Source organism: Colias philodice, chromosome 10 (genome assembly GCF_061535455.1).
Source record: "Colias philodice isolate Cphi_HAF_F1 chromosome 10, ilColPhil1 Martin Lab GWU primary, whole genome shotgun sequence".
Lineage (NCBI taxonomy): Eukaryota > Metazoa > Arthropoda > Insecta > Lepidoptera > Pieridae > Colias > Colias philodice.
Window position 1 is genome coordinate 494003 of NC_143095.1, and position 26111 is coordinate 520113.

The 26111-nt window shown below is 32.2% G+C and overlaps 1 protein-coding gene across 1 annotated transcript in view; it reads left to right on the top strand.

The window, feature by feature from the left end:
* LOC149484983 (opioid-binding protein/cell adhesion molecule homolog) overlaps nt 1–26111 on the top strand; it is a 93164-nt gene that overhangs the window by 18040 nt on the left and 49013 nt on the right. Inside the window, exons 2-4 of the mRNA XM_089699708.1 lie at nt 18438–18535; nt 20135–20339; nt 22374–22532. Of these exons, the coding sequence (XP_089555834.1) occupies nt 18438–18535; nt 20135–20339; nt 22374–22532 (462 nt within the window). The remainder of the gene's footprint in view (nt 1–18437; nt 18536–20134; nt 20340–22373; nt 22533–26111) is intronic.

The window sequence follows — 26111 nt, forward strand, 5'->3', positions numbered from 1 at the left end:
AAAGCTCTAATTTCAGTTATTCTTGTACTTCATCGTCTTCCATACATTTTATCAAGATAAACAGATTTTATCAAGTCATAATAATATGTATTAACAATAGAATCGCGGCTGTATCTGCAACAAACGTTGCAATAATAGCAAATCAGAGCACGGTCGCAGTTATAGCGTTGGTTTAATTCAAATAAGCAAATTAATATTATACTAAACTCCCATTTCATTGCGAATGCAGGATTAAACGTAGTCTTGTATAATATAGATGAAAAGATAATAACATGAAGTCAACGTTTTGAAATTTGTATACGATTTGTATTCACTACACTTGCTTATTTTTATGAACAGATATTTGCATACATTTTATTTGCTATCAGACTCCAATTATCTTTAGCTTATCTAGCAGTTTAAATGCAAAATGAAGTGAATAGACGATCACTGAATTTATCAGTGTTTAAAATAACAGTGAAAGTTAATGCATGTACCTACCTATATTATGTACAAGGCAATTTTTTTACTATTCAAAATTTATAAAAAAATCCTACGAATAATATTTTAGAACATAATTCAAATGCGTAAATTTACCTTTTTAATAATTACGATTTCTGTTAATAAAGACGTAAGTAACCATATAAACAGTCACTAATATAATGATAGCACATTTCGCACTTATAATTCCCGGCGAATACACATATTTCCTACCCTCTAAATGGTCACTATTTTTCTTGTAAATACATTCATCCATCATCGTCAGAGATGAAGTCAGTGGCTAAATAAACGCAGAGTTATTTATCAAAACCATATTTCTGAATGCTTCGGGTCCACGAATAATAAATTTTGTTTTGCAATGAGTTAATGATACGTGCGTTTGTGGAATATTTTGTTTGGGTACAAAGTTGGTTTACGGAGTGAATGTTTTATTTAATTTGTATTGGAGTATTAAAATAAATCTCTATTATTTACTAATAATATAACACTGAAGTGTTTATTTGTTTGAAAGCGCTAATATCAGCATCTACTGCACCGATTTCAAAAATTTCACAGTCGAATACCTAAGTAGGTATGTAATTTCTGTGTGCTTTGGGACTAGGTGTACAATATATATGTACCATGAGCGAAGTCGGAAGTTAATAACTTACATAGGTACTTTCTTGATATTCAAGCTGCCACATTTCTCACTTATATTAAAACCATGCCATAATAAATTACCGTCTATCTAATATAGCAAAAGACTCAAAATAAGGCCCCTACCATCACACGATAATATCCACAAGACAATAGCAATAAAAGCAAAGCCGTATACGTGACAATAACGTATCTAATATGTCGCCGTCAAACGTTCGACCCGCCCGTTTTCTCTCCGCCAAATTGCTACCCATTCTAACCTGCGAAACAGGCTATTTAAATTTTACGTATCGTGTACGAACTGCATTTAGGCAATACATACTTAGTATAAAACAAAGTCGCTTCCCGCTGTCTATCTGTTCCAATGTATGTTTATATGATTACAACTACGCAACGGATTTAAATGGCGTTTTTGAAGAGAAAATTCTTTAGGCGCGACGAGTGTAAATTTCAAGGCCGAGTCATGGCAATACCGTCACGTAGCGACAATGCGACGATTTCTGTATCTTTGAATTATGCCAAAGAATTTTCACTTCTGACTGACTGCACGCTCTTTTTTCATAAGAGTAGTGGGTAGTTCTTGAGGAAGGCGAAGCGGGCGAATCCGCGGACGGAAAGCTAGTTTAATATACTAAATATGGATATTAAATATGGATTCTGTAGGATTCATAAATCACAACAGTAACAATAGGACTAACCTTTGTTTCGCTTCAGGTACACTTTATTAATTATCGCATTACCTAAGGTATTGGCATTAAGAAATATTAATTAAGTTACCTTTCTCTTGATATCTCGCAGACGTATAATAAATATGTCTTTGTCTTAGCTATAACAATAAGTTGTGAAGGTTGTGTACCTTTATAAGACATATGGATTGTTAGGTAAGAAGTCTATCATTTACTCGTTGTCTAAATTATCATCAATACAACGTTGATTTTCTGTAGGTGTGGGTTGTTTCTATCCAAGTAGAGTATCCAATTCAAAAGCGACTTATAAACAATATTATTCAAAATTATACCAAAAGTATACTCATTACTCTGAGTGCTACGTATTTGTTATATTTAGTTATGCTTCATGCGATAGCGTACGGAAAATGTTTAATAAATTTACTTGAAAAAACAAAGGGAACGAAATGCACCTGCTATTTTGCTCGGAATCGTGAAATTTATTTCTTAAAGTATTTAAGGCGTATAAGTTTCTCTGTTGCTATTTGCACCGCCGATGTAAATAATAAAGCGAAGGTAGTCTCCCTTTATGGACTCCAACATTGTAAGTTGCCACAAAATGTTTCCTTTAATCTCCCCAGAAGGGAAATGACGCGGAAGAATGAGATTTCGGGGGAGATACGATGTTTTGCCATTATTCAGATTCACTTGTGTACGACGTCTTGATGTTTGAGTTATTTTGAAGTGCGTTTAATAATAATATTCGTGCTCAACTTTGGCTTATATGTATTTTGTTGTTTTTAGCCACTTTTAAACGCGGCTCTGTTTATTCGCTTTTATGTGTTTATCATCATCATCAATACATATAATAAAATTCTAGAAAAGTGGTGTCTGTACAATGAAAATATGTAAAAAAAAATTAGCAGGGGTTATCACTAAATCGATCCCAAACCCAAAACTGTTGTTAAAAAAATTTTTGTCTGTTTGTCTGTTTGTCTGTTTGTCTGTTTGTCTGTATGTTTGAACACGCTAATCTCAGAAACGGCTTATCCGATTTAGATGCGGTTTTCACTAATATATTGTGGTAAGCTTCATTTAACATTTAGTGTTTATTTCATGTCAATCGGTTCATAAATAAAAAAGTTATGACCATTTAAGTAATCACAGCGAACATTTGCTAAGGCATTCTATACATGAATTACTTTATTACGTAAATTATACGCTAAAGTTATTCCTTGACATGTCCAGATGATCATATCGAAAGTCCCCAAGCGTGGGGGGGGTGGTTATGCTGAGGGGGTAGTGGGGGGGGGGAAAGGACCTTTATTTAGATTTTTGCTCATAAGTCTAAAACCTGCACAAATAGCATTATGGTTACTTCTAGGTAAATTTTCTATATAAAAGGTTTTTTTTTTAATTATGTCGTAGGTATTATATTTTTAACCCCTGACGCAAAAAGAGGGGTGTTATGTCCGCTATGTGTGTATTGCGTGTCTGTCTGTGCCACCGTAGCTCGCTAACGGGTAATACGAATTAGATGCGTTTTTTTGTTACATTAGTTGTTTATTATATTATATAGGGGTAAGTGGGAATGAAAAAAACGAATGTTAGTTGTTAATGTAGGTTGTTAATGTAGGTTATACCCAAGTGATATACCAAATGAAAATAGACGACATGTCAGAAACAATTAGTCAAATTTTATCAAAATCGGTTCATCCATTTATTTGATATAGGGGTAAAAGTGGGAATAAATAAATGAATTTTATCAAATATACTCAAGTGACGTATCTAATGAAAGACATGACGTGTAAAGTACAATAAGACATATTTTATCAAAATTGGTTCATCCATTTATTGGATAAAAGTGGCAATAAAAGTTGTCAAATATACCTAAGTGGCATATCAAATGAAAGGGCATGACCTGACGTGATATAATGAGGCATAGGTATTTAATCAAAATCGGTTCATCCATTTATTATACATATAGAGGGGTAAAAGTGGGAATGAAAAAAAACGAATGTTGTCTGTTATACCCAACTGATATATCAAATGAAAAAAGACGACCTGTCAGAAACAATTAAGTAGTCCAATGTTATCAAAATCGGTTCATCCATTTATTTGATATAGGGGTAAAAGTGGGAATAAATAAATAAATTTTATCAAATATACTCAAGTGACTTATCTAATGAAAGACATGACGTGTAAAGTACAATAAGACATATTTTATCAAAATTGGTTCATCCATTTATTGGATATAGGTATAAAAGTGGGAATAAAAGTTGTCAAATAATATACCAAGTGGCTTATCAAATGAAAGGGCATGACCTGACGTGAGAAGTATGATGAGGCATATTTAATCAAAATCGGTTCATCCATTTATTGATTTATAGCGGTAAAAGTGGGAATGAATAATCGAATGTGGTCAAATAATATAATCAAGCGGCATATCAAATGACGTGTGAATTACAATTAGTCATGTTTTATCAAAATTGGTTAATCTGTTTATTACATATAGGGCACCTTACGGGTGATAGTGGGGATAAATAATCCAAATGGAGTACCAAACGAAAGGATATGACATGTACATAATATATAGGTATGATTAGACATGGTTTAGATCAAAATCGGTTCTGCCATTTACTAGGGGTGAAAGGGAAAAGTTGAACGTCTGTGAAAGTAGAAGGAATATGGGAGCGGGAGAATAACCACATCCTGGAAATTTTGAACTCTTCTGTACCTAAGTTTTATAGCTCAGTTTAGTAATAAATTTTACTAACAGTTCTTTTGTGTTATTATTTATTTTATTTCTTAACTTTATAATAATGTGTAAGTACTTATAATTTAGTTGTATATGATAGTACGTGTTTCAAGACGTGTTTACTCAATAATTGTGTGTTAAGTAGTAACTACTATGCAGTCACTATTCCACGCGGACGAAGTCGCGGGCACAGCTAGTTGTATAATATATTATGTGTACGCTATTTTTGGATGTAATGAAAATATAGGCAATAATTTATTGGCTATATGTGCCATCAAATTATTAGATAAATTTATTGCTAATATTATAATATACCTAATGTAGATAGACTAATGATTTGAATGTTTTGTGAATTTAAGTGAATATAAAGTGAATCAGCTTTAATAAAGCTTCTCGTATTTATTCAGTAAAATTGGATTGCAACAAACAATACTCATGAAATAAAACACGTTAAATCAAAAACATTGCACTAAATAAGAGCATCAGCATCAATAGATAGATAATAATATCAGAGGTAGCATTTTTATTTTATTATTTATAAATTTAAATCAACAATTCTGAACATTAAAGTCATTCCAAGTTTTAAGAGTAATGAAAAAAATGAATTAATCACACTTTATGATTTTGTGATATTAGATAATTGTACAGGTTGATTTTAGATAACAGTACTAGATGATATGATAAGGTAAGATATTTTGTGCTTGAAATTGTATACGTAGTTAAAATGTTCATGTTGTAGAGTGAACAGGTTCTTCCTTCTAGGGAAGCGCGTTCAATCTTAGACCACATCTCAGCTTATCATCAGGCGAGATTGTGGTCAAACGCTTCCCTATTACAAATAAAAAAAAAATGTTCCATGCAGTATATTATGCTCCCGTTCACTATCTCTTAATTATTTTTATAGTTTAATTTTTTTCACCTCTTTTTTCAAAACAATTTTATTCACATTTATTTACACACAAACAGATTAAACACATCATAGTACGATTATGCAAGCTACTTTCAGAACCAAAGTAACAAAAAGATGAAACAAAGAAATCTGTACTTTAATTAAATCCACAAAGAAATGGTTGGAAAATTCATAAGTTTTCTCAACTTATTTATAAGAAAGACTCGTTAAAGACCAGAAGAAATAAAATTACTGTTAATTCCATTTTATAGGGTTTGTTTTTATCACGGTTTTAGAATGAAAAGTAAACGGTATAAAAGGTAAAGCTATTTCTTTTCAACTCAGAAAACATTATAGTCAATTTAATGTTTTTATTCTTTACTGTTCTTGTATTTTATTCCATAAAATCGTAAAACTGAAAATAGTTATTTATTATTGTACTTTTTCTATTATAGATAAATAATAAAATAGTCTTAAATTACTATGACTATATTTACCGAATAGGAATAGAAATATATTTATCGTTCTTATTATGATTGATGAATAAAAATTAGGTACCTATTCGAATAAAGGCGTCTCTCAAACGACACCAAAATTGTCACTACTTTTGGCCACTTATATCTAAAAAGAAATTTTCAGCTGGCGCAATAAAACCATTCTAACGTTATTATTATACAATCCAAATCCCGCGATTTCGACCCAAATTGCCCAGCAGCTGTTTAATTTACCCGCCGGTCAAATTTCGACCGACCGCATTCAATCCGCTCGAATTTTAATTTCGGCTCAAATAGAACGCCCTTCAGTATTCCGTTTTTATGGATCATTCGTTCGATGCAATAAAATCAATTACGAAAACATGAGTGAGTTTTTTGAACAATTAAACACTCGATCACTAAAACTAAGCGAATGGCTGAAAATTTATTTTTGGCGCAATTTTTCTATGAATGGTATGTTCTATATTCATTTGAAAATATAAATAAAGCACCGAGTTTTGCCTATTCTCAGTGTAAAAATTTAAAATGTTATATGAACGCGTACTAAATTAAATATACGTAATAGGTACTTGATATAATATATATTTTCCATCCTATAAAACATAAACATTAGATAAGTACTAGGTAATAATGCACTTCACGATAATTATCTTATTAACTAACCGCTAAAGTAACAAGCGTTTTTTTTACAATTATTATTGATATCCACTGTATTAATCGCTAGATACAATAATAATAATTAGTCTTAACTGAATCACCATATCATAGTTTAGCATAAAATCCACAAAAATCGTAGCTCACGTATTTCCGTACATTTATCACGAGAAATGCAACGTACAAATACGATATTTCTTTCGTGTTTGAGATACAGTTGACAGTCGATTCATCAATTGTTGCGTGTAGACCGTTTGAAATATTGTAGCACATATTTCTCGAGAACTTTAAGGGTAAAGTAAAATATTTTGAAAGATTTTACATACTTCAGATTGGGAATTTGATACTTACTATTAATGTAATATTTACTGTATTACCTATTGAAAATTTAGTATTACAGTATTAATTACTAATTGCCCCGCGGTTCACCCATGAACAAAACAACGTGAAAATCATCACTATTCCACTAAGTATTTAATACTTTTCTAAAAATCTTCTTTTTTCGTATCAAAATTTTATCTAAATCTGTGATGTAGATAAGTAAAAGTAGTATCTATATTATTTTACTTCTTTTACTTACACTTTCATAGACTTTCGCTATACTATTAAAATGGATTGTCATTTGCCACTGTGTAAATGTTTTTGTTTAAATATAAATATATACATGAGGAAACTTTGTAGACGTCTTAGTTTATCTACTTTGTTTGTAAACAAACTAAAGTCTAAAGATAAATACGATTAGGTTATCTTAAGACCGGGGTATTAAAAGATTTGACACTGTTTTTATAATTTCTTGTTATTATTTCGTAAACCATGATGTTCTGTCACTATAAAATAAAGCCAGTCTATATTTTCTAAGAAAATAAGAGATAAGCTTATGTTTTAGATAAAAAATACAAACAAAGTATAATATTTCAAGTTAGATTTATCCAATTTGTGAAGGTCTGGTATAAAGGTTAATACAGCATGGATTTCAATCCCAAAATGTAAGCTAAAACCTATCAATTCTATCGAGGAAGGTTTATTCAAACGTCGTGAGTTCTGCAAACTGATTTTATAATAATATTATGTAGTTAAGTATTAAATGTTTCTCTACCATAAATTCCTAATACAATTCGAAATATTGTTTCAATTAAAGATGCTAGAATATCATAAGACTATTTATTAACTTCTTCGTGAAGATTGCTAGTCTAAGGTAAGCTTCTACCTCTCGTGGGTTTGATTTACAGGTATTTTTTTACTATTAGGTATCTTAAAACTACGGATGTAGTATGTATTTGTAAACAACTAATAATATGTAGCATATTAATAATAAATAATGAGACTTTTTTTGCTTAATAGAAGTATGTATTCTTTAATTTCGTAGACCGTAGACTTTTAGATTGCAGCTTGTTTATATAGGTACTAATCGCTGTCATAACTTGAGGTAGACTATTTCCAATCCCTAACTACCGTCCTTTGATCAGAAGGCACATGGATATTGCTTCAGCCTCGGTAAGAATTCTTTCGGATCAGATATTTTCTTTAATGAAAAACCTGTCTTGGGACGATCCCAAATATTTAGGGAATTTTTATTAAAGGTATCAGATGTTACTGATTTCAAACGGTATAAAGGTATTTACCGTTATAAGTACAGGATAAGATAATATGATAGGTATAGGTTACAAGCCAATCTTATTTTATTTTGTGAGTAGGCTTTTATGTATTTTCTTAATTTTGAGGTCTGCTTACGTAGCACTACGGTGAAAAGCAATAAGCAATATTGTGTTATTCGGTTTCAGCCAAATTTCTACGTGAAAAACAATAATCATCGTAGATTTCTGATTCGATATATTGTTAGAAACTAAATCTTTTGATAGCTATAGCTAAATAAATCTCTGCATTTTTGTATATCACTCTGAAAACTTGCGACTTCATCGATACTCGAATTATTATCGAAGAGTAACTGTGCCCCGCGGTTCTACCCGCAGTGCTCCGCTCCTGTTGGTCTTAGCGTGATGATATATAGCCTATATAGCCTTCCTCGATAGGCTATCTAACATCGAAATAATTTTTTTAATTGGACTAGTAGTTCCTGAGATTAGCGCGTTCAAACCAACAAACTCTTCAGCTTTATAATATTAGAATAGATAAACAGAGCTTACATTTGAATACACTCCCAAAACATACGGTCGAAAATAAATTGAATATTTAATAGCTATTATAAGTAATACGTAAGGTCTCTATAACCATAAAGGAAATTGTGTAAAAGGGTGTATCGGAAAGGAAATAATCAACCTCACTGTACGTAACGTGACACACTGATATGCTCTTAGCCAATCTCCAAAGTGCTAACTTCGGTGCGACAAGTAGTGCAGAAACATCGCTTGACTGCTAACTTGTAACTTCAAGTTATGTTGTAAACAAGTTATATTTTGGTATGATATACGATTATGTTCGAGAAATTGTTTATATAATAGTTAGGAAGAACCAAAGAACCATTTCAACACACACAACAAAAAAATAAAATAAATTACACATTATTATAAATGGCAACACATAATATTTAGGGTGCGGTTGTGTGCGCCAAAAAAGGATGTCACTCAAGACTATGTGTGTGACTATGATGATGTGTAATGATTTGGAATTACACTTCTGAATTCTTACCGCTGTTTTATGTATGATTTTATTTTAAATATTATAACATACAGGAATATAATTTCAAGCTGTTTATATTAGACCATGAAAGTGAGAACAGAATAAGATACATAAACCTTTGTGAATTGTAAATTTGTAATATCTCTAACACAGTTGACTAGTTTCTGTCAGCGGCGCCGAAATTCGGTCAAGGATTGTTTCTATTTATACTCTAACAACATTGATCTTTATTAATATATTTTATGAGTTCTATTCATTATATTAATTAATATAATTAATGGTAAATAACTTTATTGAACAGATCGTAAATTACAGAGTTGAAAAATTTATAAAAAGAAAAAGACACGTACAATTAGCACATACTCATCATCTATTCCAGACTATCGCTAAACAATCATTATTAAACCAAATCAACTATATGAAATATTGGATAATTATTTCTTTCAATTAATAATTCAACAAAATAGCGTCTTCCATATGTATAGAAAGATAATGACTACGTGTATTCGACATATTGATTAAAAAGAAAACATTAAATTATAAACCGTAGTTAATCCAGACAAAAAAATAAAAATAAATAAAATAAAATCTTTATTTTGCTTTAAACATGGTATTCAATGGTGATACAATTATATTAATAAAGCACAAACATGTTCAGCCAATACAAGCATGCAAAATTAAAATAATTACCATAAAGGAATTAATGGTGCGTTCGGGTTGAACTTTCCATGAACTCCTTTATGGTATAGAAGTTTTTTTCCTTAAGCCAATTAAGAAGATTTTTTCTAAATTTATAATCATTAGACGTCTTTAGGTTATTTTTCAGATGATTGAATATTTTAACGGCCATCCCCACGCAACTTTCCCTGACAAAAATGTCCAATACAGATAAATGAGTAACATTTACACGCGTAACGTTTAGAAACGAACAACACCACGTAATTACCAACAGGTGATGTACGATCGACATAATTTACGCAAAACTCTAGGCAGTTATGAAATATTCGTGTAGATATATGAGAGAGGTAAGGCTGATGTATGAGCCCATTCTGTGGACTGATGCCTGTAATTATAGATGGGCGAGCGTATTTGTACAGGATTACTTTTTTAATTAAGGCTCTTACGCACCTTGGTTCTTGATTTTGTGTGGATGTTTTAGTTTCGCTTGTATTTAGTTTTCTCGTTCAATATTGATTTTGTATTTATATGATTGGTACATTTAAATATCAAGAATTTCATTTTGGAAATATAATTGTATTCTCAAGTTTCGAATTCCAATCTTTTAATGATAATTGAATCTTATTATATAGGAAATTCCTTTGTCGAGGATTCTTTGAACAATTTTCTTTCAGTTCATAATTAGCTCTACAAATGTAAGACAGTACAACGTTTTAGCATTTTGTTCTTTCGCCTATTTAAATTAAGACCTTTGTTTCTCCTTATATTAACACTTATTTGAAGAAACATCTTATATTAATATAATGAATTAATCTATATAATATAATATTATAATAAAGCTGAAGAGTTTGTTTGTTTGAACGCGCTAATCTCAGGAACTACTGGTCCGATTAGAAAAATTATTTCGGTGTTAGATAGCCCATTAATCGAGGAATGCTATGTATCATCACGCTAAGACAAACAGGAGCGGAGTAATGCGGGTGAAACCGTGGGGCACAGCTAGTTATTAATAAAATGTTTCAATATAATATGACTGTTTACACCTTCATTCATAACATCAAATCTTCAATTTAATCCCTAAATTGGAAAAACAGTACGGTACTTATTACGCTCAATACTTAAGTAAGGTCCAGTTAGCGGCAACTCGATTACATCGTGATAGAGGTCCGCTGGGAGGGTAATAGCCTCACTAATGCACATGCTTAGTATTCATGTCTGGAGACCAGATATTTTACATGAGCTTATTTGATGCAGATTGGTTGAACGTTTTATAATAGAAACACAAATATGATGTTTGGAGATGCTTGGGTGGACGTTGGTCATCATTTTACTTTAAACGTATACGGGGTAAATTAACATACCGGAGGTTTGAAACAGTATGTACTATATTGTGTTTTGTAATAGACATGTAACAGCGATAGCTAAGAAACCTTCAGGTTTCTATCAAAGTAATCACATCTATATAGGGGTTCAAATTTATTAGAATATAGAGATAGCTACAGTCCCGAGAAAGGACTAAGGATAGGTTTTATCCCGAAAATCCCACGGGAACGGGAACAATGCGGGTTTTCTTTGACCACACGGGCGAAGACGCGGAACGAAAGCTAGTGAAGAATAAAATGATGACTGTAACCTGAAGTTATACTGCACTTTTAGCACAGTAATTACTTAACAAAACTGCAGCTCGTTAATCAAGGCAGCTCCTCGGAGAGCTATTCATTTAGCGAGGAATTAAAACGAAATATATCACTCTCTGGTGGATTGCATGCTAAGTATATTATGACGTAGTCTTGTGGCTCAGCTTATTGAAGTATGGTTATAGCTGCTATGGAAATGCTCTCGTGATGAGCAATGTGCTCAATTATATTTCAAAAGGAATAGCTTAACAAAGCCGTTTTTTGAAGCAATATTTTGTTATGAAATTAAGACTTTTTAATGGGGTTTAGGCTTTTAACGCGGGCATAAATAATGTGATGAAGAAATTGAGTATAAAATCCGTTTAAAACTTTTCAATTTCTAAATGTTTAAACTTAAATTGAAGATAATGTTATCGTAAAGAATTTGTTATTAAAATGTTTATTTACACATTCGTTTACAGATAACGAAAATAAAGAGCTAATATTAACGAGATTAAATCGTAAACCTTAATATATTTTGCCGACGAAAACTCATATCTTGGTGGTACTTAATAATTACAGGCATGACTCAACCCATAAGAATAAAATTACTCGTATAAGCTCTTAAAGCAGTCAAATTACGAACTCACGTTGAAGCTGTTTAATATTAATAGACTTTTCAACTTATTAATCTCGCAAAGTTCGTGTAGATAAGGGCTTAGCAGTTTAGAGGTTATCTAAGGGCAGTTGGTGAAGTTTCTAAGCCTATAAATCTTGCTTAAGTAGCAATACTAATACAAGTGAATTCATCTTAATATATATAAATCTCGTGTCACAATGTTTGTCCTCAGTGGACTCCTAAACCACTTAACCGATTATAATAAAATTCGCACACCAGTGCAGTTCGATCCAACTTGAGAGATAGGATAGTTTAAACATGTAGGTACCACGGGCGAAGCCGGGGCGGACCGCTAGTTACATATAAATGCTAAAACGTATTAATGTGATTTTGTCTTTAATGTAATTTTGATATGCTGTGTGTCTGGGTATATTATGGGAAGAAATGAGGAGTAAAATAGACACGTTTTGTACTTTTATGTCATAAAAATTTAAGTCAAGGTGCTAAAGAAATAATAACAATTGTTGTTTTCAACGAATATAATAACTAGTGAGAGCCCTCGGTGTTCGGCATTCATATTAGATTTGTAGAATTTATGGAACATAATATATTACAAATCAATACAGATTTGTTAACCAATTTATTACAATAAAAACCGGCCAAGTGCGAGTCGGACTCGCATACAGGGTTCCGTACTATGGGGCCCCTCTTAATATTTTGTGAAAATTTGACCTTTCTGGCTATCACGGTTTATGAGATACAGCCTGGAGACAGATAGTCAGACAGAAAGACAGCGGAGGCTTAATAATAGGATCCTGTTTTACCCTTTGGCTACGGAACCCTAAAAATCGTAAGCATTATTATACGTAGAGGTATTAAAATATATGCAAAGGAAGCGGCTCTGCATTTATAAATTTCAATTGAACGGAACATTTTGCCTACAAACATATAATTGTAGTGTGTTTTAATATCATGTAATTTGGCAAAATATTGAAGATGTTTAAAATAGGTATATTTTGTGAATTGAAACTGAGACGTTAAGTGCTTAATTGCACGCCTCATAAGCGAAGCGTTGAGGTGGGTACTACTGTCACTTCGCGCAAAACATCTGATTTTTCAAACTTAAAATGTCTTTATGTATCATACATTGCACTTGTAAGATAATACATACACACACATATTAAGAAAAAACACTATTTTTAACGTTCATGATATTTTTGATGTCATTTTTGTTATTTAAACTAGTTAAAAAACAGTTTAAAAAAGTTCTGTCTTGGACGTCCGTGTGTCTGTATGTGCGGATCCTTTTTCTTGTTAACACGATAGCGACCGAAATACTTTACTAATCGAGTCTTTTTTTTTTCTCTTACGCTTGAGTATGCTCAGGAATAGAACCCTTTCATTTTTCAGGGTCTGATTCGATGTGGTTTAATTGTTATTAAATAAACAAGAATAATAATTAATAAATATTTATTAAAAAAAAATTATGAGGCGTGCACTTTTGGATTTTCCAAATTTTTTAAGATTACGCTGCTCAACTGCTAAAAGCTTTGGGTGAAATAAATAACATTTGGAATAGAAATAGCTCCATATTGGATTATGAGTTCACTTACAAATATTTAATTTTATTGCTTTAATTTAGTGTTATATGTATTTCTGAAACTTGAATATACCGTAAAAAGACACACAAAAACTTTAATTTATTTGAAACGTAAGATGTCGTAACGTAAGAAATAGAAATTTAATCAGAAAATCTAAATCATTATCGTTTTCTTTCATAAGGTGGTCTTAATCTTATAGCTATTTCATATTCAAATGTATTCAACAAACTAATTTGCGAGAACATAATATGAGTTATATATCAAACCATCAAACTATCGCATGATAAAACTGACTGAATACACAGAACTAACATTGAGTTCATGAATATAGAAATGAGAAATTCAACATTATCTCAAGGGTTAGTGATATCGAGTGAGTCGACGTCTTGAACTAAAATTAAATAATAACTCTACGACGAAGCGTATTGCATAAAATATTAAGGTCATACTGCAGAATACACTTCTAAAACAGATGTGATATTACATTGTCTGGATTCAATAAGTTATTTTATGATATCGCAATTGAATTTTGCATTTTGATGGCCGAGTTATGTAACGACAATGTTTTTAAATTATGGATGTGTGTGCTGCAGAATATTTCATGTTGTGATTATTCTTTTTGCGTATTATGTATGAAATATGTTATTGTTATGGTGTTAGAGCGTGTTATACTTAGTGGTTGGTGAGCATTATGCCGCATTATGTGGATTTGCTTGCCGCTATAATAACAATATTAATATGATGAGGTGTTTTTATGAATCTGAACATTCAAGTATCATGCATGATATAAACATGTATATAAATAAAAATGTTAATATTATAATCACGACACTGGACATTTTCTCTTGTTCCATTTCATGCAAGTACCTATGTGTACATAATATTATTATGATAGTCAATGTAACCTAGGTATAATAGGTTTAAAACGGAATTTCAGGTTTTATTTCTTAACTAAACCCTCTAAATACGAGACAGTAAACATAAAATTATAGAGATCGTAATAGTACCTACATATTGCTATAATTCAAATTTGCTTTCATATATCGTTATGTACGTTACAAAGTTCGCTCAATGTAAGTAAGCGGTGGTACCTCAAGAGATCAACTTATCCAACAGTGTAACAAGGTAAACGTCGGAATCTCTCCTTAGGGGCTTCAGTAGAAACTATTGACAACCCTTCCGCGGAAGGTAACTCGTGTAGGTTGTAGGGAGATGTATTTAGAGAAGGAAAAAAGCTAATAATCCTACTTTAATGTTATAAATGCGAATGTATGTTTGTTTATTACGCTTTTACGCAAAAAACTGCTCGACTGATTTGTATGAAACTTTACAATAAAATAGTTTATACATAAGAATACCACATGAGATATAGAAATACGCCACCTATTATTTAAGTAAATAGCTTGCAGTTATAAAAGACTGAAATAGTATAAAAATCAAGGATACAAAATATAAATAAAATAAACACATGAAACTTCAGATGTAATTTTTAAGGTCATGACTTACTTTAAAAGTGGAACTTCTAATCAGGTTTCATATAAATAACTCATTTCAGTCAAGAAAAATATGGTTAAATAATTATTATTACGAATTATCAACTTATGACACAGGGAATCCTTGCTTTAAATTCAAACCAAACATTTATAAGCACATGCTTTTAGAAGCAGATTTGAATTGAATGAAGAAGTTATTTTGAAACAGTGGTTATCGCGTAAGCTTAATATAGATTTGCATTAAATTTGACGACGAATAGTAAAGAAACTTCATAAAATAAAGCTTTATATAGAGATGTATTCAATCTGATCTTATTTTTCAAAACTACACGAACAAAAGGCTAAACAAACTGAACTGTATTTGAAGGAATTTTCAAAAAAATGGCCCAATCCTTTTGACAAGGCGTATCCGAACACAATGCAACGCCTACGCGAGGAGCCAAAGAATTCACTATAGCAGAAGCTTAAAAACAGTATGATATTTATTCCGGCTCGTAGCTATTTATTTAATCACTCGCGATTCTAATTCAGTGAACGGGATGTATGCTATGTACGAGTGCATAAATCCTTTCTATCTAGCTATTACTCGCTGCATTTTTTTTTTTTTTTTTTTTTATAGTTAAGCGGGCAAACGAGCAGGCGGGTCACCTGATGGAAAGTGATGCCCGCCGCCCATAAGCATTCGCGTTGTCAGGGGCACCGCGAATGTGTTGCCGGCCTTTAAGAAATTTATATGCCCTTTTTTTGAAGGTCTCCTTGTCAAAGACGTTTGGAAACACCTCAGATGGTAATTCATTCCACAACGATGTTGTTCTTGGCAAAAAATTCCGGGAGAATCGCACTGTAGTAGATCGCCATGCATCCAGATGGTGAGGATGATACTTAAGTTTGTGACGCGAAGTGCGGTTGTGGAAATCGGATTGTTTGGACGTGAATAAATAGAAAACTGGTTGCGATGCTGCATGCTGAACGATTATCATTGACGCAATGGATTGTGCATCGTTTATTCTGAACTGTTTTAATTAATTGCATTTTGTTTATGTGCTAATGAATAGAACAGATTAGTCATTTAGAAATTTAAGATTTTAACGGATTTTAAAAGCGATTTATTTATTATATTATTATGCCGATGTTTCTTTCGCACACATTGCATCGAGCGCGATTTCTGGTCACAGAGAGACTGTTTCCCCATGACCAGTAATATAATAAATAAATCGCGTTAAAAATGCGTTAAAATCTTTAATTTCTAAACTCACGTAATATCAAAATTAAGAAAATACAGTTTAGGTATTCATCAACCTTCAACGTAAAAAGTTGAAGTGTCTGCTCGTTTTTGATGCTGTATTCAGTTAGAATCAGCTCTTATTAGACAGTTGAGATCCCATCAAAAACATCCTGTAAAAAACCCAAGTCTCGCAGCTCAGTCTTTCTACCGTCAAAAGTTGTGAGATCCATGTAATACCAAGTCGGTTAATCTATTTAGTGTCTACTTGAAGGACCTTCTGTCTTAAGTTATTACATAAGTTATTATCATGCCAATATTAAAAATATTTAACGTTTTAAACAAATAGATCGACTTGGACATCGCTTGATTTGATTATTAGTATGTATCACACTACACAGCACGACGGGCCAGCGACCAACAGGAACGAGAGTTTCAATCGCGTGAGGCGCGAGAGACTAAAGAATCTAATATAATATTGTAATATTCATTTTGTTTTCATGCGATGTCCAAGTCGATCTATTTGTTTAAAACGTTAAATATTTTTAATATTGGCATGATAATAACTTATGTAATAACTTAAGACAGAAGGTCCTTCAAGTAGACACTAAATAGATTAACCGACTTGGTATTACATGGATCTCACAACTTTTGACGGTAGAAAGACTGAGCTGCGAGACTTGGGTTTTTTACAGGATGTTTTTGATGGGATCTCACTTCTTTTTGTAGAGCCTTTCTTTTTGATACCATCTACTTCTAACGAATTTTGTTAAAGGTCTTACTACACCTATTAAATTTATAACCACCACCAACCACCAACTGCATAAATAACTTTGTAATCCCATATATTTATATGGGATTACAAAGTTATTGATGCAGTTGGTGTATTTGGAAAACTGGACCGAAATTACAAAATATTTAAGTTTTCCCATGATTAAGACACTAAACTCTATATGTATTCCAAATATGAAGCTTCTAAGTCTGCTAGAAGTGCCTTGGACTTTTGATGATCGGTGAGTCAGTGAGTGACAAAATTTAGAAACTTTAACAAGTTGTCATTCTTAAACTACTGGTTCAAATTGACTGAAATTTTAAATATTCCGTGTTTATACAATGCCGGATTAGTTACTGAAGATTCAGGTTTCTTGCTTTATCCACAACCGCATTATAGGGGGTCGAAAAAGGCCCGAATTGCTTCGAGAAAAGGATGGTACGGCCGTGCCGCTTTTTTTTTGCTCGACTTGGCGGGGGCACTGCCGTGCCCCCAGATATCTATAATATTATAACTTCGTCAGCTGGTTAATTACTTTATTAACTAAAAATAAATTATTATATTTTCTTCTAATAATTATAATGCTTCTAATGAATATTTCATTAATGGGCCACAGTAATATTTTGTGTACATATTCAGCCCTACAAGAGATCGTTAAAGTTATATAGGTACGTTTAGAATATTATTATCGCGCTTTGTGTGAAAAGGAAAGTGGCTGAATATAGGAATCCCTTATAAGTAGGGATTTCAGACTCAGTAAGAGGCTAGAATCTACGGCTCTAAGAATTCTTATAATGTATCAACTTGTATTTGAACGACTGGCTTATATTTTGAAGTAAGATATTTTTCCAGTAACTTTCATATTATTCTTTTATACTAAAAACACTTTTATCATATAAATATGTTCAAAGAACTTCCAGTTCTGGCTTAAAGTGACTTCGCGTAATTTATAATAGTAAAAAAAAAATAAAAAATGGAGCCTCCTCTATCATAATATTATGAATGAACGTTTGTACAAAATTTATAAGCTTTCGCAAGTCTTGAGTGATTAAAAAAAAATGTAAAAGTTTAACATTTATAAGATCGAACCAAACCCAACACGAGTTTATACAAATTTTTCTTACAGAAATACCTGGTTTTTAATACACACCTTTACCTCGTTTACACGGGTAATGTTTCTAAAGGGCAGTACACATTGTTATTATAATAAATTCTTGTTACAGACCTTCCGCGGTTCGTAGGGCCGGGTTCAAACGTCACGGTCACCGTAGGCCGGGATGCCGCCCTTACCTGCCGGGTTGACAACCTGCAGGCTTTTAAGGTAAGATATTATGATCTTTTTATCAACCCTTTTATTTGTGCTTTTGATATGTGTGGGAAGGTATTTGGGCGTATGTGTGTTTTATTTAACAGGAATTATTGTAAATATTAATTAATCCAATACAGTATTATGAATCTATATAACCATTAAATGGTTATATAGATTTATTTTATGATTTTATATAGATTTATTAAATGGTTATATAGATTCGTAATACTGTATTGGATTTTAGATACGTCATAATATTATAATTTATTGTTCAAGCATAAAGAAAAACAGCAAATTAATAAACAGAATTGCGTGATGTTATTACGTTGGCAAGCGCAAATAAATATTATATCCATTGCTCTATTTCCATTTCATAATATACGTTTTAATAATTTAAGGATTATTTCGTACCTTTTTTTATTGGTATAAACTGCTACAGTTTTCCTACTATTATATTACAAGCGATAGAATTGCAAGCGAATATGTCACCAATCTCAATAATTGGGGTTAGAGAGATAAGATTTTACGACAAGTAAGGGTAACGTATATGGGTTTTGACTCGGTTTCCTTATCGATATACCGTGGCTTTTTGTTTTTCTGTATAATGTAATATCGCTAGAAAACAGCACTGTTAAAGATAATTTGTTTCATCGTGTTTTATTCCTTGGGGTTAAATATTTATGTGCCTATTGAGAATCACGATGTTGACACATAGCAAGCTTGAGTAATATTTTAGAATTAATATGATAATATTATGTGGACGTTATGTAAATGAACGAGCCAGATAGTTACTTGTACAAGATATTTTCCTTGTAAAATGGTCTGTTTATAAAATTACTGCGTTTCTTACATCCAATTACTTCGAACAACGCTTTAAAATAAAAGGAAAGTGACGTGACAATTTGGCACAATTCAAAAGGGACAATAATTCCGTATTAACAGATAAAAAAAATAAAAACTCATCAACATGAAAGACGAGGGGACAACGCATTTATCAGCTATGAAGTGACTGAATAAAACATGATCAGTGGAAACCGTGAAAGGGAAAAAAACTTCGCATTAATCATTTGCAGGCAAAACAGTGGGTCCTTAATTTATTACGGAAATTGACCTCTGTACGGCTCGTTCAATGGTCTGTTTTTATAAGCTTAGGGTTTACATCGCTGTGTTTAATTGCGTTTGGGATTTGGAGCACATGTCGATTTTATTACGTCTAAATTGTTCATTTTGGAATATGGACACATGCGTTGATATTGCGTTTTGATTACTTGTCTCATTTTATGAGGTATATGTATATGAAGTATTTTTACTACTACTAAAACTTTTACTATTTGTATATTATCACTAGCTGCGTCCCGCGGTTTCACCCGCGTAGCTCCGCTTCTATTGGTCTTAGCGTGATGATATTATAATATAATATCATCACGCTAAGACCAATAGGCTATACATATTATGTATAGCCTATAGCCTTACTCGATAAATGGGCTATCCAACACCGAAAGAATTTTTCAAATCGGACCAGTAATTCTTGAGATTAGCTATAATAATATCTTTTTATTTATCCAATATCCATCTTTATAACATGATCTTTATTTTAATTCATTCATTCAGGTGGCCTGGCTGCGCGTTGACACGCAAACGATCCTGACCATAGCGGGTCACGTGATCACGAAGAACCACCGTGTCAGCGTGACGCACGGGGACGGCACGTGGTCGCTCATCCTTCGGGACGTGAGCCCGGGGGACGGGGGGCGGTACATGTGCCAGGTGAACACGGAGCCCATGATGAGCCAGACGCATCTGCTGCAGGTCGTAGGTAAGCATTGATATGACGACATGATTTTAAAGAACATCTACAGAGTGGTAAATATACGTTACTAGCTGTGCTCCGCGGTTTCACCCGCATTGCTCCGCTCCTGTTGGTTTTAGCGTGATGATATATAGCCTATAGCCTTCCTCGATAAATGGGCTATCTAACACCGAAAGAATTTTGCATATCGGACCAGTAGTTCCTGAGATTAGCGCGTTTAAACAAACAAACAAACAAACTCTTCAGCTTTATAATATTAGTATAGATAAGTATATAATTATAGATGATGATTTAAAACTACTTATAGAAGCAGTCTTATTGAATACGTAAGTAAATGTGTGAGTTTGTGATGTTTACGTTGTGAGTAAAGTTATCTAGTAGTTGTTAGAGTTAGATCTATAAAAGCTCATGTGAGTAAAGGAAAGTAAGATTTGTAGCATAAGGCTATTAGTAATGAATATTTATGTTTATAAGTAGTACACTCTCATCGCTTATATTGATCAAAAAATTTGCGCTCTTAGAAAAATTCACGTACCATTGTGATTTATATAATTCAAATGAAGCGTACAGATAAATTTAATATTATAGAAAAACACACACCCACTTACACATAATTCGTTTTACATTCGAACAAAAATCCTATTGTTATCGATAAAACCATTTTAATCCATCAGTCCTCGGAATCACAGACACAATAGAAAATCTATTGTGTCGCGCCCCGATCGGGGCTTACGGTGGTCAATGGGTTAATCTCTTTTTTGATATAAAATTCTTATAACATAAAAGGTTTTATATCGAACATATAAAATTCATCAATTTGAATAAAACTTTCCAATTTTTATTGGAATCGTGTAAAGAAAATTTAAAATTTAATTACCTACCTTAAACATTGTCAAGTTAAACTTTAGAATATTTAAAATTCGAGAGCAGTACGGTAACGCAAACATTTAGAAACCTAAGTTACTCAAGGAATAGCAAGTCTTGCAGAGTAAACTCGTTGAACCTAGGCTCTTAGAGAATTCTAGATCGCGATTTTCTTTCAAACTCAAATTCCGAATATATTACTCGTTAGTTTGCAACTTTGGTCTAACAATATGTGCTTTGATATTATGTTTACGCATTATCGATCCTGAATATAATATTATTGAAAAATCGCTTTTGGTTTGGTATGGTCAGTTACAAGCAGTAAAGCAACTTTATATTTATTCAATTATATCATAGTTTAAGGACAATATAAGAACTTCTTATATTAATTGTAAACATATAGGTATAGGTACCTTATGAAAACTCTATCTAATTATATTATAGCAGAAAGGCAGATGGATTGTATTGTGTTGTATTATATTATTCCTAATTATTTAAGAATTAATTATCAAAAGAAAGATAGGTAATATCAATCAAGTTCATGAAAAAATTACAAAGATGGCTTGGATACAGAAAATAATATACTAAATTGCAATTTCACCCATGGATTTTGAACAAGACAGACCAATGTATATTTCTACTTATACTACAGGGACAGATAAATAACGTGTGAAAATACACACCAGCGTAACTATACAAAAGTTTATTTTCTCGTGGGGAAGTAGAACAATGTCTTACTTGATCGTAACCGATATAATATGTATAAACAATTTGAAGACAATATATTCGGAATGTAAAGTTTACAAATATATCGCTTACGTATCTATGATATTCTTTCATTAATAAAATTACACTTTGAATATAAATTATAAAAAATATAGTATGTAGGTATTGTAAAATTAAATACACTTTGGAACTTGTTTATGATTTAATTTCATGTCCTGAGGTAACTTCGAGTAAAATCATGAAGAAACTAACTTATAGGTACCACAACTCATGGAATATGAAGAAACTTAAATTTTCTTCCCTGTCAAAAACAATTTCTTTCCTTATTCTATAAAGCTGGCAATCCATCTGTAGAATCGTAAGGTCGTTTACCATCAGGCGACCTTCCAACTCTAACATATCCTACATACCTTATTAAAACCAGAATTTCAATACACTATCCTACCACAGTGCCTCCAGACATAGATGACGAAGCCAGCAGCAGCGAGCTGGTGATCCCCGAGGGGGGAGCGGCCGCACTACGCTGCGTGGCGTCCGGTACCCCGCCCCCCACTATCACTTGGAGGAGAGAAGATTCTAGACACTTCAAGATTAATAATCAAACATCAGGTAATATATTCTAGTACTTATAGCTTCCAGATGTATATAGATCACTTATTGGATCAGTGGGTGAAAGGCTTTGATATATTTTAGCTTCGAATGGATGAGTGAGCGAGCTTACACGCATGTCTTTCCGATTGCAAACAATGAAACATTAGGTATGTATCCTGGCGATTTTGGGAAAGGAAAACATAACAATGAAATACTTATTACGGATTTTTTTTGTAATTTTCACAGTTAATTGTGCATGTGTTTTTCTTTAATTAAATTTACTGTGAAAGTATGAGCTATCATTATTTTTGATACTTCATCCTATTAAACGGTTTATAATCTGTGCTAAAAATTGGGAACTTTTTGCCGTGCTTAATATAAGCCCGGGCGAGTTTCTAGGATAATATACAGCTATGAAACAATTTAATTTACCAGCCATTTTTCCTGCCATATATTCTTGTACGGTATTTATAAGAAGGCTGTCAATACATTAATTGACTTCGCATCCATTTTATCAAGGAAAGTTATCAGAGTTTATTCATATACCATAAATACTCATAAGTTATCTGACAGTAAAAAATAAGCATTATCTTTTTCAGTTATACTATCATGTTAAAATGTTTTATGGAACCAAACATTATAAAATTTAGAACAGCGATAGAATAGGAAAGGAAAACGTTTTAAGAAACATACCTTTGTTAAAACAATACTTGATGGGATATGAAGTGCATAAGAACAAAGCTGTGGGCGGAAAGCTAGTTATTATACTTATATACGTATAGAGTAAACAAAGTACATCGCTTCATTTACCAGGTAAATAATCTAGAATCAGTATCTGTAAATATAATTATTTTATTCAAAATATCAAACGTCAATAGAAATACATAATATAATTATAATAGCTTGAAATAGAATTTATTTTTTTATTTTAGAAACATTCTTTAAAACTTTGAATACTTAATATTTTTATTAAGAAAATGACAAGTCTCTTTGGACATTAAATTATATAAAAGAAATACAAGTCACACAGGAGAATAAGCTCTTAGTGAAGTAATTTTATTTATATCTGGGTTTGTTTAGCCGGAGGACTTTATATCAACATCAAAGAGCTTTGAAAGGTATTGTTATTTTTACAGGAAATACTTATGTTTTATTGTTACTGAGATAACAATGTTACCAAATACAATATGTCAGGTGAAAGTAATAGGTTTCATTACTAAAAAGTTAATAAAATGTCAATAATAACGTATTATTTAATTTCTTTTTATCTGCTCTATTTCTCGAAAAAACCTCATTAAAAATTACTTAACATTACGATTTATAGGGCAAAAAGTACATTCAAAATATTACATATTATTCAAACCACATCCAAAATGTACCAAAGTAAAAAGAAAAAGTAAACAATCCGAAAGTATATTTCGTAACTCGGCTCTGAAAGCGAAAATAAATTCGGTGCAGAAACAGGAATAAAATCAGGTCTTTTTAATGAGGACGTATTTCATCCTTTACAATGTGATGCTGGATTGCAAGTGAGTTCTGTTTTACTTAGGTGCGGTATAACTTTTTCGTGCGGCTGGCCTCGAGTGATTTTTGCGGAAAATAACCGAAAAGCCTTCGAAAGCGCTCGAATTTATGGATACTTTCACGTTTCTGTTCTCAATGGATTTATTTTTCAATGGCAACTTTATAGAACTTCTCTGTAGAGGAGTAGAACACTCCAGTTCGAAGCGTGTTAAATTAGTCTGCTATAACCAATTTATTTTACCTATACAATGAAATGAATCTGCTCTACAACTGATGTATTTACATATTAAATTTCGAATCGAACAAAACAAAGGGACAAAAAGGTCCTAAATCCAATTGGCAAAACTCATTTCCCTAAACTATTTCACTAGCGCTAGTGATATAAATTTCAGCAATGATTCTCTAGTACTGTAACAAAAAGTGTCACAAACTACAAACAACGGCGAACTGAAGCAGAGCGTAAATTGAATGTACTGTATTTGCTCTAAATGAACCCGGGCTTGTAGATCCGCGACTCTGTGAGGGACTGCTGTTCTATGCTAATTTTGGTGCATATATACATTTATTTGGAAAGTTGAGTGTGTCTTGATGTCTTCATTCTTTGCTGCTTTTTCTATTGATCTAGATTTTTAGGAAGGATTGAAATATGCAGTACGAGTATGTCGTGTTTGAATTGAATTCTGATAGAAATAAGATACTACATTGGACTTAACAAGCGTCTTTTTAATTTTATAATAAATTATACATATTTATAAATGGGAATGGGAAATTTTTGTGCTTCTTTCATTTCGTATTTCTACATATTGTCATGTTCGTATACATGATAATGAAATTAAGATATACTTAGTATTATAATATACGAACTAAAGATTTTCAGCCAATGAACCTCCTCAACCAATTAGGTTAGCGCACTCGAACAACAAAACAGAATTGAAAACGGATAAAATACGTCATCATTAGTGGATCCATACAATCTTCAAGTCAGCGTCGCTTGAATCGGAAAATAAGACCAAAGATTTGAGATAGCTTCAATATTCTTAGAATTCGTGCACTCGGAACTGAAAGCAACGACGTTTGGATCTGTAATCCTATCAAGTTTATTTAGTTCAGTCTTCAAGCGTAAACAAGGTTTGCGCATCAGGTAATTCGAAAAATTTATGTGCAATCTTTAAACACGTTTTGAAATGGACTTGCTTGTGTATGTGTTTAAAGTGATATTTATTTATTATGTTGATACAGATGTGATACAATGACGTCATTATTAATTTAGGAATTCTGGCTCCAATGTACTTTAGTAAACTAGTTACATTAATATGTAATTGAAAACCATAATATGTGTCACAGTTTATGTAGTAGGCGTTCACAAGTAATTAATATAAATAGCGAGTATGTACATTAATTTGATATATTTAGCTCTTATATTCCTAGTATAAAATAGATGGCTGACCACTGGCCAATTAAACGTAGTCGATTCAACCTTTGCTAATCATAAACTTTTAACTTAGAAAAAAGAATAAGTATCCGTGTGTAATAACTTAATAGGAAGCACAGATATCGTAGTTTTTGTGTTGGGATCTCATCCCGTGATATTATCCTGTACATCTAGCAATTTACCAGCTTGATTATTTATTCATATAATATTCATTATTCACCTCTTGCGATGTTGTTCCATGCTTCGTCATGCAGCACCTAGTGTCCTTTAAAATTTCAGATCTACGATATTATGTTCTGCTATTTGACCTTTGACATTTCAACTTGCTCATACGATCAGCTATAAGAATAAAAGAGAACCTTGCAATTTATATACGAATTGTTTCACGTTACCATATAATATAAATCTTAATACTATTATAAAGGCGAAAGTTTGTAAGGATGTATGGATGTATGGATGTATGGATGTATGGATGTTTGTTACTCTTTCACGTAAAAACTACTGAACCGATTACAGTGAAATTTAGCGCACATATAGAGGGTAACTTGGATTAACACATAGGATAGGTTTTATCCCGGAAATCCCACGGGAACGGGAACTATGTGGGTTTTCCTTTGAAAACGCGGGCGAAGCCGCGGGTG